Source organism: Thunnus maccoyii, chromosome 11 (assembly GCF_910596095.1).
Source record: "Thunnus maccoyii chromosome 11, fThuMac1.1, whole genome shotgun sequence".
Classification (NCBI taxonomy): domain Eukaryota; kingdom Metazoa; phylum Chordata; class Actinopteri; order Scombriformes; family Scombridae; genus Thunnus; species Thunnus maccoyii.
Window position 1 is genome coordinate 10,755,868 of NC_056543.1, and position 14,997 is coordinate 10,770,864.

General features: G+C 40.3%; 1 protein-coding gene across 2 annotated transcripts in view; it reads right to left on the minus strand.

The window, feature by feature from the left end:
* Positions 1-13,305, minus strand: part of wnt6b (wingless-type MMTV integration site family, member 6b) — a 32,249-nt gene extending 18,944 nt beyond the window's left edge. The window contains exons 1-2 of one of the 2 annotated variants that reach the window (XM_042427275.1): positions 12,389-13,305; positions 252-472 (exon numbers count right to left, since the gene is read on the minus strand). In XM_042427275.1, the coding sequence (XP_042283209.1) occupies positions 252-472; positions 12,389-12,468 (301 nt within the window). In that variant the 5' untranslated portion in view covers positions 12,469-13,305. Of the gene's footprint in view, positions 1-251; positions 473-11,070; positions 11,147-12,388 lie in introns of those variants that run through there. The other variant, XM_042427276.1, reaches the window with a different exon arrangement.
* Between the last annotated feature and the right edge of the window lie 1,692 nt (positions 13,306-14,997).

Below are 14,997 nucleotides of genomic sequence, written 5' to 3' on the forward strand. Positions count from 1 at the left end.
CCCCTGTCTCCAGTATTTATGTTAAGCTAAGCTAACCGGGTGCTGGCTGTAGCTTCATATTGAATGAACACGTGTGAGATTGGTATCAATCTTCTCATTCTGCTCTCAGCAAAAAGTGAATAAATGTCTAATTATTGTTTCAAGTACGAATGGCACTCCATACTAGATATTAGGGGTAAAACACAGGGGGGAAAGGGTGTAATCATACAAGCAAAAACTAGACATACAGTATCATTTCCTCCCTCACTCACCTTGCTGCAGTATTTTGCCAAAGTACTTGTTGTGGCTGGTGCAGTTCCACCGGCGGTATCTGAACTGGTACTGGCACTCCCTGACACCCAGCCTTGCTCCTTTGGCCACCTCGCTGACAATCTCTGGCTGAGTCTGGCACAGCTCAGCCTGCTTTCCCGCCAGACGCTTCGCCTTCCTGCATATGCTGTTGGGATCCATCACCAGCGGACTGCCCACCGCCCTAGAAAGGTTTAAACAACGTCAGAGAAGAGAACAATCTCTCAGTAACATGTCAACAATAGAAGGTTCACACTGCTCTTTTTGTTGAGCAACACCTGTTAACTTAATCGCACGGTAAACATTGTGGCTGCACTCATCAGCAGCCACAAACCAAATGCAAGCTAAGTTTTCTCTGCGGCTGCCAAGTCTGCCAACTTTACCCACCACTTCTCGGCCGAGGCGACAATGTGCTTTTTGAATAGGCACGTGGGAGACAACAGAGCACAGTTTCCCAGAGGCATCTTAGCTCTGACGTCAGGTTCAAAAATCTGTTTCTTGCTGTTGGACCGCACTTGGGAGAACTGTGTGGTCCTCACAAAGTTGGAAGTCAAACAGTTGGTCTCTTAACAGACAAGCCGTTTACAGTTGATCTTAATGCTAAGTTGATTTTGGTAAACCAGAAGACAGACACACTATGTTTCCAGATGATACAGTTTCTCTGTAGATTTTGTAGCAGTTAAGACCGTCACCACTTAAACCACAAATATCCTTTGCATCAGTATTCCTAAAAAAAAACATCCCAGATTAAAGAGTGTAGATATTATATTACCAAAAAGAAGAAAAAATGAATGTTTAAATGTGTGGCAAAATAAATCAAATGTGTGACATGTACTTCAAATATTTAAAACATTAAAATATGTATGTACATATATCATGTATTTGATGAATATGGCCCCTGGACCTCCTCTATAGCTTTGACAGATGAGTATATGTAATGAGGATAAATAGTTTATTCTAACTCTTAATGAGAAATATGGGTTTGGCTTCACCACTGAAAAACACTGCCAGCATCTGTGGCGACTTCAGTGGCATAACAGGAAAGTGGCTTTATGAGATGATTTTTATTTCTTTTTTACCCTCCATTCTTTTCCTCCTCTTTTTGCCTGAGCGGTCTACCGCTCATGCTCTCTATGCTGTTAACCGTCTTTCCCTTTCATTTACATCCATCTCTCTCTTGCCTCTTCTCCACAGTTAGCTTTTAGTAGCTTTTAGTCACTGCGTCTCAGCAGATGTGATCCATAATTTTACCATGAAATAGGAGTCTGAAGGGTATGCATGAAAGACAGAGGGAGAGAAAAAGAGAGCGAGAGAGAGCAAAAGACTACTGTACCTTATAGGTTTTCATTCAGCCTTGTCCCTGTTAATCTCACCACCCGATATCATTCATCTGCTTTGTGAGTTTGTTTTCAGAAGCAGAACAAACACTCTTGCCAATCCCCTCTCCTGGCGGTCTGATACCGAGCAAGACATTTGCACACTCACACACAAACATGCACATTCATCCTTGCACATTTAGTCCTTGTTCTCAGCCAGATGCACACAAGCACATGTTGAACAGACTTGTATCCTCAGCCCTCAACTCAACATACATCAGTATGCATAAGTTTATGAAAACCTACGTCTTTTCATTTTAGTAAAGGTATTTATATGGTAGACTAACATATCGACACATACAGTGGCCGTGATTGAATCAAAACATTATTCACAGTAATATCGTGGAGAGGAAGGTCCAGAGGCAAACTGCCCAAATACCGTTATCAACCAGGACTTAAACACACGATAATGGCAAATAGCATGGATTACAGTTATGCCTTTCTTGTAATCCATTCTAATAATTCAAGTTGTCTAAATGTGCTTTCTGTTTACATATATCTGCACAGTCTCTAAAGACACCCACTACTGCATTCCTTCTATGATCATTGAAAGTGTATTGACAACATTGCTATGGAAACGATGCTGTATTTTCAATACAGGTGTTCTGTGTGTACAGTATGTGTGTGTGTGTGTGTGTGTGTGTGTTTCTCACATGCGTATGTGTATGGCAGTCACACAGATAATTAAAATACACAGACAGAGTCTGTATGTGTTACTGTAATTAGCAGGTACCAGTACAATACTTAGCAACACACACTCACTTTTGACAACCACTTATTATCTACCCACTTCCATCAGGATGTGTGTGTGTGTGAGAAACAAGAGAGAAAGTACACAGAGAGAGAAAAAACTGATGTTCGTGCGTGCAAGTGTATTTCTATGCAGTATGCTCTGGTTTTTATGGATGTGAGAAAGATCATCTCTATTTGCTTGTTTGTGCCTATATGTGTGAGTGTGTGTATGTGTTTGTGTGCTTATGCGTGTGCATATGCGTGTGCGTGTACCAAGGGCAGTGCTGGGAAGCCAGTTCTGTCAGCAGCTCACAAAAGCCAGTCTGTTTTTTACAATGGGAGGTGTAGAGTTGTAAAACTAGTGAATGCACTGGATGAAGTTTTGTTCCGAGTCCTGGAAGCGAGAGGCAGAGTCATTTAGAACGTCTCTGCCTCACAAAGTTCCCTATCATCTCTTTTAGCACAAAACAAATACTGCAGAGTGGAATGATGAAAGAGATAAACAAAGATTATTTTGTGGAGGAGCGGATCTTACAATAACAATAATAATAATAAATAATTATAAAACAGCATCTTTTGCGTACATGTGGACTTTGCCGTGGACTGAGGTGCTTTGTAACCATTTTGTTTTTAATCTGTTTCCAAGTTCTGTCCAAAACTGACTTATTGCATATTAAAGAAACATTAATTTAAAAAGACATGATTAAGTGCTTAATTTGGCAAATAGACCAGTTGTCCAGTATTGTACACTGTTTCATGAGAGGTTTGGGCTTTAACTGACTACATTCTTTTAGCACTACAAATAAACATGCCTAACACATACTTTACATTTGTTGGATCTGTTTTGAAACTGTATTTATATTTATTATGTTTCCCTTGCTACTGTCAAAATAGGGAACAATATGTCATTTTCCCCTGTATGTCACAGCTCACACTCTCTCCGATCAGAGCTGATAGCGGTTTCACATGGACGTCTTTGTAAAAATGTTCTCTTTATTAAGTTTTCATGTTTGACATTTGGCACCAGAGACATGTCATAACACATAAACACAATAAATTCACATGCTGGCATCTGCTTTTATCTTGGATGTCATATCATACAACTTAATTTATTTCAACAGTATCTTCCTAAGCCTAAGCAGCTGCACAATAGATGTGAAAGGAGAAAAAACTGACTAACCAGAGCAGAAAAACAAACAATAGCAGGAGTTCAAACTGTTTCTAATAGCTGACTTTGGTTTAAATTAAGTGACAATGTTTTTACAATTAAGACCAAACTAAGTATATGTAGTATGTACGTAAATCAAAATAAAATGCTTGTGCATTTTTTTGACACGACAGAGTGAAATCATCTCTTCATTTTGGTTGAACGCTGTTCTCATAATCCCCAGTGGACTGTTGTGAATATAAGTTTAGAAACAGGGCATGAGGAGTTATTAGAGTGAACTGAGGTGAAAGGGTGCATCGCTGGCGATATACCCAAAAATGGGGTGCATTAATTGGATAACAGGATGACTTTAAGCCCAGCATTCTTGCCCTTGTTTGGGGTTTGGTACATAAAAGTGTGCATCCCGGCAAGGTAGATTAGAATGAGAATCCAAAAAGTGCATGTTCAAGGTGCTAAGAAAAGCAGAGAAAAGCATGAATGTAAAACGAAAATTTGCTATTATTGTGACAATGACATTTGTCAATTTGCAAGAAAAGTCTAATTTTTGTCTCCTGCTCTATCAACAGTTGAGTTGCATTGTGGGTAATGTAAGTGTCCGATTTTGACAAGGAAGAACAATGCATGGAATCATAAAAACAATATCTCTGCTTCTGCTGCATCGATTTTGATCCATTTTTTAAAAAAAACAACAACAAAACTCTCCATTGAGTCCAACAATGTTATAGGAGGGTCATGCTCAATTGGTGGAGTACTCTTTTAAATGAGTGAACTACAGATTTTACTGCATCATATCAAAGTGACCCTCAAATAATGATAATAGGATGAATATATGTGCATAGTTGAACATACATACAGTTTGCACTCACTCAATTTTGCATATACACACAGACATGCACATTTGTCTAAGCAGGTGCACTTGCTACTGTGCAGACATGCAGACACACAGATAAAAGCTCACACACACGTGTGAGAGAGAACTACAAAGTCAAGACAGTAATCAGATCCTCTCCATGCAAAGTGCCACTGTTCCTCAGCCTGCTCATTTATGATACAGATCCTGAACAGAAAACAAAACACCAACAAGAATGTGCAGCCATGATATTATCAAGGGCTTTCAGGAAACACTGTCTTGGATGAGTAGTTCTTTATGATGATAAAGCCCTAAAACACAGACAGAGGGTCATACTGTGAGAGATAAAACAAGACAGTAACAAAAATACCCAAATCAAAAGCACTGATAGCAGGACTACACAAGATAACAGCAGGTCCCATCCAAAATCTAACCTACAAAGGATGTCTGCAATATTCTGATAGGGCCATATTCTTATTTTGTTCTTTTTATAACTTGATAAAATATGAGCTCACATAATGGATATGTTTACATTTAATTGTTTCAAAAACATGATTTAGGACTATTTTAAAAGGCTTCAATTAATAGTTTTTTTATAATATAGCTCGAAATTAGAAAAAAAGCTTGATGCCTAGATGCCTTATTCAGTGTTTTGTGGCCCAGATGTGGGTCAGAAAGAGATTAAACACTGGTGCTCAGAGCGACCTCAAGTTTCATTAAGAATCTCACGGCACCATAGATAAATTGCTGTACTGTACGGGGCCCTTCTTTTTTTTCACTCCACCCATGAATGGGTGAATTTCATCCCTCCTTAATCCCTCAAGTATGCTGGAGATGAAGACAGTCACGACAAGCGCTAGTCTGAGATGCCAGAGCGAGGGAGAGAAAAAGAAAAAGGGTGGAAGAGAGGCAGCTGGGGAGAGAGTGTCTAGAAATGGAAAAACGACGGTGAGGGGTTCCGTGTGAGATAACGAGGAGATAAAAGGAGACACAAACAGATAAAGCAAGATGATAAAGAAATGTGAAATTGTCTGATGTCCGAAACAAATTTTTGAAGATGGATGAGAACAGTTTCAGTGCCTTAGCAGGGTTACATAGACACTGTGAGAGGGTCAGCGTGCCCTCAACAATTACTTTCCGTTGTTGAGAACAATAAAATTTGACAGGATAAAAAGTTTCAGCACTCATAATTTATAACGCACCCAATTTAAATGGTAGCAATAAAGCGTGACCAACAGGAAACCAACACCACCGAAGCAATTTCACATAAGAAAAACATCCAACGTTTGTTTGGTTTTAACAACTTGTTACTGTGGCACACCCAAAGGCACTGACAGACCAAAGATACAATTTCTTCAAGAATGGATTTATTCAGGAAGGAGTGTACAGTTGATATACTCTGTGATTTCCAGGGCTCAGCTTTAGCTTTGGAATATAGAAAGCAGAATAAATCTAGTTGATAGGAAAACTGGTGCTTTTCCATCTAAAGAGAACCTCTGAGTGTGACTGAGAGTGGTAGCCTACATCATACAGCACATGGAGCTAAGTGAAGTACTGGTAATGGGATAGCTCTGTTAACTTATAGCAAATAATCAGGGGTTCCTAACACTATCACTTTTCTTTTAATAATTAATTTTATATTATTTTCAACATAAATCAATTAGTAATGTTAGGAAGCAGCCTTTGGCAAGCTGTGGTATGTTAGTTACTTTAACTTTAAGGATGCTAGCTACTACTGCCTTTTGAATGAATGTCTTATGAATGTCTGTAAATTAAAATATAAGTTATTTATTTATATAGATTGTGTAGACAAATCCAGATATCGGTAAAGACAAATGCAGTATTAAAGGCTTGAAAAGTACAGTTACATTGTGGTGCATCTGATTACTGTAATGCAGGGGATTCCACCTAGCTATTATATTATATAGTTATTGTGCCAATAATGTGACATTAATGACAATATACAGCATCAGTAATTTTAACAACAAAATGTCAGTGGCCACAGATGTTACTCCAAGGACAAAAAAGTTTTCTGATGGACTCTCTGGTGTTTCTGTCAGAAGTGATTGATTTGTCAAATTTGAAGCAGAAACCATTTCTATTTCTACAAAATTTGTCAAAATATTGCTTGCTCACCATCACAGGCACCATGACAAAGGAGAACAGATCAGAAAACCTTGAAAAGTTCTGATTTGTTATATTAACAGTCAGAAATAACAGGAACACAGAACTCAAAAGCTCTACTTTATGTAGGAACTGCAAGGAATCAAACCCGACAACACTGCGTTACGGCTACATTAGCTGGCATTTACATTTCTAGCTGTCTTCTGCCAACTCCAAAAACCTTGAGGACTGTTTTTGCCCCCTGTTCATCAAAGTACAAGGGTATTTTCAGATTTCTTGGACCATTTTTTTGCCTTATGCCCTGTGTATGTCTGGCACTGGAACATAGTGGAGTATAAAAACGCATGCTTGCAGTGCTTGCAGTGCTTACAGACAAGCACAGACACACACTTGCCCACACACACACACACACACACACACACACACACATAAATACACAATTCAGTTCACGACCTGATGCCAAACCCACATCGTCATTTAATCTTTATCTGTACCCATCTCTCTGGTCCTGATTAGACATCTAGCTTTTCAGACCAGGAGTGGAGGGGACAAGATAAGATCTGTTACAATGAAACTCTCTTCTAGTGATGATGGCAGCTCTGAGTGTAGAGTGTGTGTGTGTGTGTGTGTGTGAGTGTGTGTTACCGTAAATGTATGACTGAATTAGTGCATTTGTACATCTTTGAGTGCATGTTAAACAGATTAAGCAGAATCCACTGGTTAGAGATGAATTTGGACTGACACACACATAAACACACACACACAAACGCAGTGTGTGTGCACCTGTGGGCCTGTGGCACACTCCAGGCGGGCTGTCCGCCAAACCGTGGCTTTGACACACACACGCACACGCACACACACACACATATGGAACAAAGTTGGCCCTGCTAAGCACCGCAGTCAAAACCAGTATAAGAGAGCAAAGACATTCCTCACTCCTCTGAGTCTCTGCTCTCAGGCCAAATGATTAGAGCGCTCTAATCAGTAGAGGCTCTGAAAGCATAGCTATCTCCCAACATTTCATCTCTCTCAACTCTCTTCCTCTCACAGTAGCTCTCGCTCTTCCGTCAGCGACAACATATCTATATGATAGGCATTTTCCCTTCAAAAGACAAGTATGGCCAAAGACAGATAGAGACATTGAAGAGGAGTGAGCATGAGACGGAGAAAAAGAAATGTACGATGGTATGTCCAGCAGCTTTCAACAGAGAGCATCATTGTCCGGGCAGACGGGGGAACAACCCACAGGTGTGGTTTCACCCTAGCTGCACTACAGTCTGCCAGTGTGTGTGTGTGCGTGTGTGTGTGAGAGAGAGAGCCAGCGAACAAGTGAGTGAGTGAGTGAAAGAAGATGACAACATATGTCAGTAGGGATGAAAAGGAAGTAGCTGGTTTCATAGTGTTGATTCCCTTAATCCACTACAGCTTAATTTAAAATAAATGTCCTGTATGCACTGTCAAGAGACGGCTGACAACAGTACAGAAACGGGCAACCGACACAGAATGAATTTTGACATACAGAGTGTCTTTTGTATTTATCACCTGTGTTTAGGTCCTTGTTAGGTGCTCTCTTTCCTTTCCTTGCAGCTGACCACACCACATATTAATAACTCTGCTTATGCTAATAATAGCACAACGACCCCTAAATGTATATATTATCTCCTTATGTCAGCAATTTTGTAACTCATTTTGAATTGAATTCAGCCCAGGTACGTGACAGGATCTTGCCAAATAAACCAAGTTTTTGCAGTGTAATAAATTTCTGGCCCCTGTTGGAACGTTGTCTTCCACCCACAGCTGAGTCACAGCACGGTCCCGCTGCAGACCATGACCATCTCTCTGGTTAATAGTGACTTAAAGTATGTTCATACTGAAAATATTTTTCTTTTTCTTTCTGTTTTGGCCCTACATCCACACCATACAGGCATTTTTCACACCTGTTACCGGAGCTTCTCAAAAGCGGAAAAAATAGGAAAAACAAGCTGTTCAAAATTATGCCTGCTCAGACAAAATAACTACTTTTTGTTGCTTCTAACCCATTCTGTGATCTTCAGGTTTAATCAATGTAGCTGATCACACAGCTAATTGCAAGTTAAGCTAATCGCTAATTAGCTACCATGTTAGGTGGACAAGTCTACTTCTTCTGGTGTCCAGAATGTAAACGCACATTTACGCTGCAATGTTTTTTTACTAGGTTGCCTGCTGTGGCGGCGGAGAGAGTCAGCAGCTACACATTTCTCCGTTCTGTTTAGGAACAGCTGAGATTGACACTAAAATGAGAATAGCTGGTTCACCTTAAAGATCAGTCCACCTTAAGTGATCATGGTCAACTAAGGCTAACCCACTGTTGCTAACTTCAGGGCTAACCCCCTTCACTTTTCCAGCAGATGGGGAAACAACAGTTGGGACTTTTCTTTCCTTGGTCAAGAGAAGCTGCAGCATTTATTAACTGACACACTGTAGCCTCTATTGTACATTTACTACCAGACTGACAATTTACTGCTAACCTTTTCCTCTACTCTGCTCGCATTCGCTGTCACTTTTCGGTCACTCACACTCACACTCGCTACACACACACATTACACACTGCCCTATTCCTTAAAGGAGCTACGTGACAAAGAGTTTCCCAGGCAATGACACATAGGTTGCCTCACGTTTCGGAGCGCTGCACAGAGGCTTCCAAACGTTATTGATTTCCGATTAATGGATATTTGGCGTTGTTTTGTGCATTTAAAAAAAAATTTGATCGCCAGGCCTGTACAATTACAGGGGAAACACTGTGTTGTTTTAAGCTAAATGTCAAAGGAATATGTTGCTTCAGATGGCCTAGTTTTACTCCTTATTTTAGGGAGTAATGTGTATTTTGCATTTAATATACAGTGAGTTATAGTTTGTATTGTGTATTAAACCTAGAGCACAGTACTGTTTATTATTGAGCTGAGAAAGGGCTCAAGTGTAGCTGTGGCAGAGTAAGCCTGTGAGCGCCAGCTGCCCACTCTGAACTCACTAGCCTCAAGTCACCTGCTTATGTGATATTCTCCCGTTAGCTTTGAGGTAGACATCGGATGAAGAGGGACTGCTTGTGCCCTGTGGGTATTGGAGAGGAACTGACGGCTGCTGCTGCACAACCTCCTGGACAACTTTTAGCATTTAATTCCCCAGTTAAAGACAATTCTCCCTTTGGATTCTCACTAAAAGAGACACCTTATTTTTTCAATTGAACTACTAGCACATGGACTCAGAAAGGACTCCTTAAGTTTAAGGGTAACACAATACATTTCAGGTTGAACCTGTAAGTGTTAATGTTATTAAGACAATAATTTGAAGATACTGATTTGTTACCAAACTACGGTTACATTTATTTTACATACATACCTATCCATTTCATTTTAATTGAAGTGTAAGCTTCCTTAAATTTCATGTCTATAAGCTATGTGAGGAAGTAGGATAAAGGTACTCTGTGATTATCCTAAGTATAATAAGGATAGCTTCTGCTTCAGTCCAGAAATTCATACAAATAACTGGATATAGGTAGTAAACTCCTACCAGACCCTAAATAAATTCTCCTGAGTTGTCACAGTTATATGGTCTCAGTAATTATTTTATAATAAGCTGAAGCGGTGGTTACAGATACACACCCTGTCTCCAAGAAATGTTTACTCATGTTGACAGAAAACGTAATTTGGGCGGCATTATATTTCCTTCAAAAAGTATTTGCTGTTGCAATTTACTTGTATATAAATTCATGAGTTTCTTGGAGACAGGTTTGGTAAAGGGTTGGTAAAGATTATGACGAAGAGCCACGGGGGAACAGACCAGATGTTTAAACAGCTGAGACTCAGCAGAAGCACTCTTTTTTTTTTAGTTAAAAAAAAGATGATAAAGAGGAAATGTGACTCTTTAAGCATTTCAGTGTGAATGGAGCAGACTGATGTTGACAGGAGGGATTGAACCCATATCCTTCACTTAAAGGTTGTTATCAGTACTTACTGTGATGCCATGTTGCCCAAACATTGCTTTAATTTGACATTGTCCAATCCTGCTGGTCCATCAGTACACATTGTTAACCCTCCATTTACATGAGGAGAGGTCCTTACATCAAATCAGATATTTAACAAAGTTTAACATGTTTTCCTCCACTCCATGTCCTATAAATTATAGAGAAACTGATGGAAACTATTCATGTCTCCTAAATCAAGATTTTGGGAAAGGTATATGGCTTGAAAAGCTTTACCATTAGTAGCATTATTGTACCAGTAATATGGCATTAACAGCATCACAGTTTTTAAAACTTATGTTTGAGTTAGTCAGTAATTTTAATCACAAAATGTCAGTGGCCACAGATGTTTCCATGAGTTACTCCACGGACAAAAAAATTTTATGATGGGCCTTTATAGAATTTCATTTTATGTTCTTATGTAGAAACTGATGGGAACTATTCATTTTTCCTGTGAATATCATTCTTAGTCATAGTAATAAATCCACAGATTACTTGTGAAATAATTCCAAGGAGTACAAGTTTTGCAGTTTACCTCAACCTCTACAGCGATCACGTCTGAAGGAGCAGAATAATGGCAAAGTTGGGGAGACACGTCCTCTAAAGCTGCCAGTCATACAAGGACAGACAGTAGACTTACACAGCCTCTGTGACACTACAACCCACATTGACCTTGACTGAGCTGTGAATGAACAGTGGGAGGATTCGCTTGAGGAAAAAAAAAAATCACAAAGCTTCACATTCAAACGCTGCTGCTTTGCAGAAGTGTGTGTATGTGTGTGTGAGAGGGAGAGCAAGTGAGAGAGATGAAGACAGAAACATGGGATGTTGTCTAATGAAATACACCACACGAGAAAACGAAAGCAGTTCACAGAAAGAGACCCACATGGATAGAAAATATGTTATCAGCAGATCTGCAGGGGCTGTCTGTCTGTCCGACTGTCACACACCTTGTGGAGTTGAGCCTATATGGATTGTTTTATGATGACATATCCACTGCGCCCAGAGGGCCACCTGACATTCCTGACTCTGAAACCCCCCTACACACACACACACACACACACACACACACACACCATCAACACCACCTCCACCAATCTCCCTCTCTCCTCTATACTGCAGGCAATGAACAGCAGACAGCTCTCTCACCTCCCTGTTTCTTTGCCTCTTTCTCTTCTGTCCTACTTCAGCCTGTTATTCTCTGAGCACCTTAGGCTACCCCCAAAACAAAACAAAACAAAAAAAGATGCCGCTTTATGAACTCCTTCACCCTGAGCATTACCCTGGCTAACATGGGCAATCTCAAGTCAAGCAGTTTGCAGGGAATCATAAATTAGTTTCAGACGTTTAAAGTATATACAAGCTTTAATTCATTACTATAGAAAAACATAATGTTCAGATCATGTTTTACAGTATTTTTGAACACTTTCAACATGTAAGCAACAGGCAATTTTGTTGTTTGTTTGTGTCATTACTTATTTTTCTGCTTAGTTGGTCCATTTTTATAGATTATCCATATTGTGTTACATAATGTAATTATTGCAGCCTTGATTGCAGTGCACGTTTACAGTTATGATGGTCATATTCGTTTTTGAACCAGACTCCAAACCAAACGCAGGCTCCCAAGATAGCCCTGGAACCAACCCGAAGACAATGTGAGTATTTAGGTGAAAAGCCACAACACCGGTAAGCCAATGCTGAGTGATGGTGCTGTGGATAAATATAGAAGACACGATTACGCCCCGCGTCTGTGCGCAGAAATCAAATAAAACTAAGTCGGGCGAGGTCATTTAAATCCCAGGTTGACACGAGACACAGAAACATTCAACACGTGGTTAATACAGAGCACTTACCACCAGAGTCCGATGATATTGACCGGACAGAGCAAGATAAAAAACAGGGCTAGTTGGATCCGAGATAGACGAACCGTCATGGTGAACGCCGCAAATCCTCAAGGAGATTCCCCAGAAAATTTTACACTGACAAGCTCAGCCAACACAGAGTTTGATTTTTTCTTAAATACATAAGAGGTCCTTGGTTTCTGACGGTACGACTCAGCAAAAAGCTTACTGGAAACTGTCTGTCAACGAGAGCGCAAAAAGTTCATCATCCAACTCCTCTTCTGTCGGGCGCATCTTAATGCGCAACAAAGTTGGTCAAGAGGTTGCTGAAGAGATGTCCGCTTTCAAAGGTGTGGTTAACCTCTTCATTGTCGTTCTGCTCCATTAGTCGCAGCACATTACATGCTAAAGAGCCTCGTCAGACCGTGTTGAGAGAACCAGAAATGACTCAAAGCAATAAAGTCGTCTGTAACCGCAAAAACAGCGCTTAGAGGTTGCTCTGGTGGACACACTCGCCACGCTAAGAGAGATTTGAAACAATGAAATGATATTAAAGACGAATATGAAGAGCACTGCTGCCTGTCCGGTGATGATGACGACGAAAACTTATAAATAAAAACGTTTTTGGTGCCGCTGGATGCTGGTTGTTCTCTACGCGCTCTGAACTGACGCACTGATGAACTCGGTGAAGTAATTTTCGGTGCGCACCGGCTGCAGGTAGAGGCGTCTGTGCCACAGTCTGTCGGGGGTGTTTTCTTTGGATGAAAACATCCAAAGTGAGGAAAAATGCGCTCGTCTTCTCCCACCTTGGTGTGACGTCGCTCCGGGCGAAGCGAAATCCTCGCTGTCAGTCAGAGAGAGAGGGAGAGAGAGAGAGAGAGAGAGAGAGAAAGAAACTGCAATTAGGTTTAGGAGGACGCGGCTGAGAACAGAAACGGGGTAAACACACACACACGCATACTCAGAGCCTTGCCATAATGTAAATGTGTGTTTACGGTTGACCAGAAATCAGAGTCTATGGAATGAGGTGATGTCACCACAGGTGTGGTAGTACCTTTCTGATATTTGTGCCAACAGCCTATCGGGGACTGGCACTTTGTGAAACCATATAGGTGGGTGTGTAGGTTGGTCGTGTGTTTCTTTGGATGTTGAAAAATTCACATTATTTTCGTTTCTTTTCTTTAAAAAAAAAAAAAAAAAATAGACAATGGTGTACTGTAGGTGTCCTGTTGTTTCACACCAGGCTTTTGTACACATAAGTGTCCAAAGTGTAATTATTTCTCTCAATAGGAAATAGGAATTTATTGAATTGAATTACTGAATGTGTGTGTGTGTGTGTGTGTGTGTGTGTGTGTGTGTGTGTGTAGTGACTGGGTAGTATTCACTTATCTGGCCAAGGGCATATCCATTGAAATTCAACACCACTGTACTGTGGTCGCCCATAAAAGCCCTGACACCCACCTTCGTTCCACTGCAGTGATGCAATCAATCACAAGTGTAACACAAGGCAAACTCACCCTGTCAAGCACCGCTGTCTTTCATGAGGGCCTCTGTTCCATTCCACATAACCCTCATTAATAATATACCTTCAGTCAGTCATTACTAACCATATTTTAACCCTGATTATAGTCCCAAAAATTAAAAAAAAGAGACACAACAACAACTCTCCACTGTAATTTTTCTCCCGGTCAACCTCAGTAAAATATGGAGTCAGATAGTCAACCTGCGGTAGGTTTCATGTATTTATTCAGACTTTTCCATCATTTTGTGTGTCAGGCCATATGGAGAGGTTGAAACAACTTGAAACAAATCCATGTAAAACACACTAGAGTTTTTGCATGATTTAAATCATGTACAGTATACTTTGCACTGTTGCTGACCAAAGCACACCATAACTTTCTGATGCAATTTTCCCAACATTCATTTATCCGTTGGAACACATTCCAAATCAGCCCACAGACCTTTTCTGCACTATTGCTTTTTTCTCCTTTTTGGCACTCATAAATGGCCCTCACATTTTTCAAATTTGCTGATGACTGACAGCTTGTCAACCATTTATAAATATGGCTTCAGCTTTATCTGTGATCGTTTGAGTTTGTGTTTGCTAATAACACAAATACAAATACGAAGTGTTGAGACTGACATACTGTGTTTGTCTGTTTCTGTTGAATGACAATGATCACAGATCTCACTGCTGAGGTCAGTAGCATTTATGACACCTCGTCTCTCCTTTAAACTCATGCACTCGTCTGACAATAGAAGTGAAATGGTGTCAATGAGAAAACCGGTACACAAGGCAATCATAGAGGGAGTCGGAGCTGATAGACTGCTTCACTCAGAGAATCAGGTAGCTATTGTAACTGGCTGTGAATGTCAGTCTGTCCATTGAAACCACACTTGTCAAAAGGGGCAAAGAGGACAAAATTTAACAGTTTTCACATTTAGATTTCAGCATTTCAGTGTGAATGGCTAGCGAAAGCAAAGGATCTGAAAATACAGATTTGAACAAAAACCTTTCACATATAAATTTATCCACACTGGTGTGCACATGCCACTGATTATGACTCCCTCTACAATGTTGAAAAAAGGCAGATTGCTCTTTAAACTCCAGAGAGGATTAA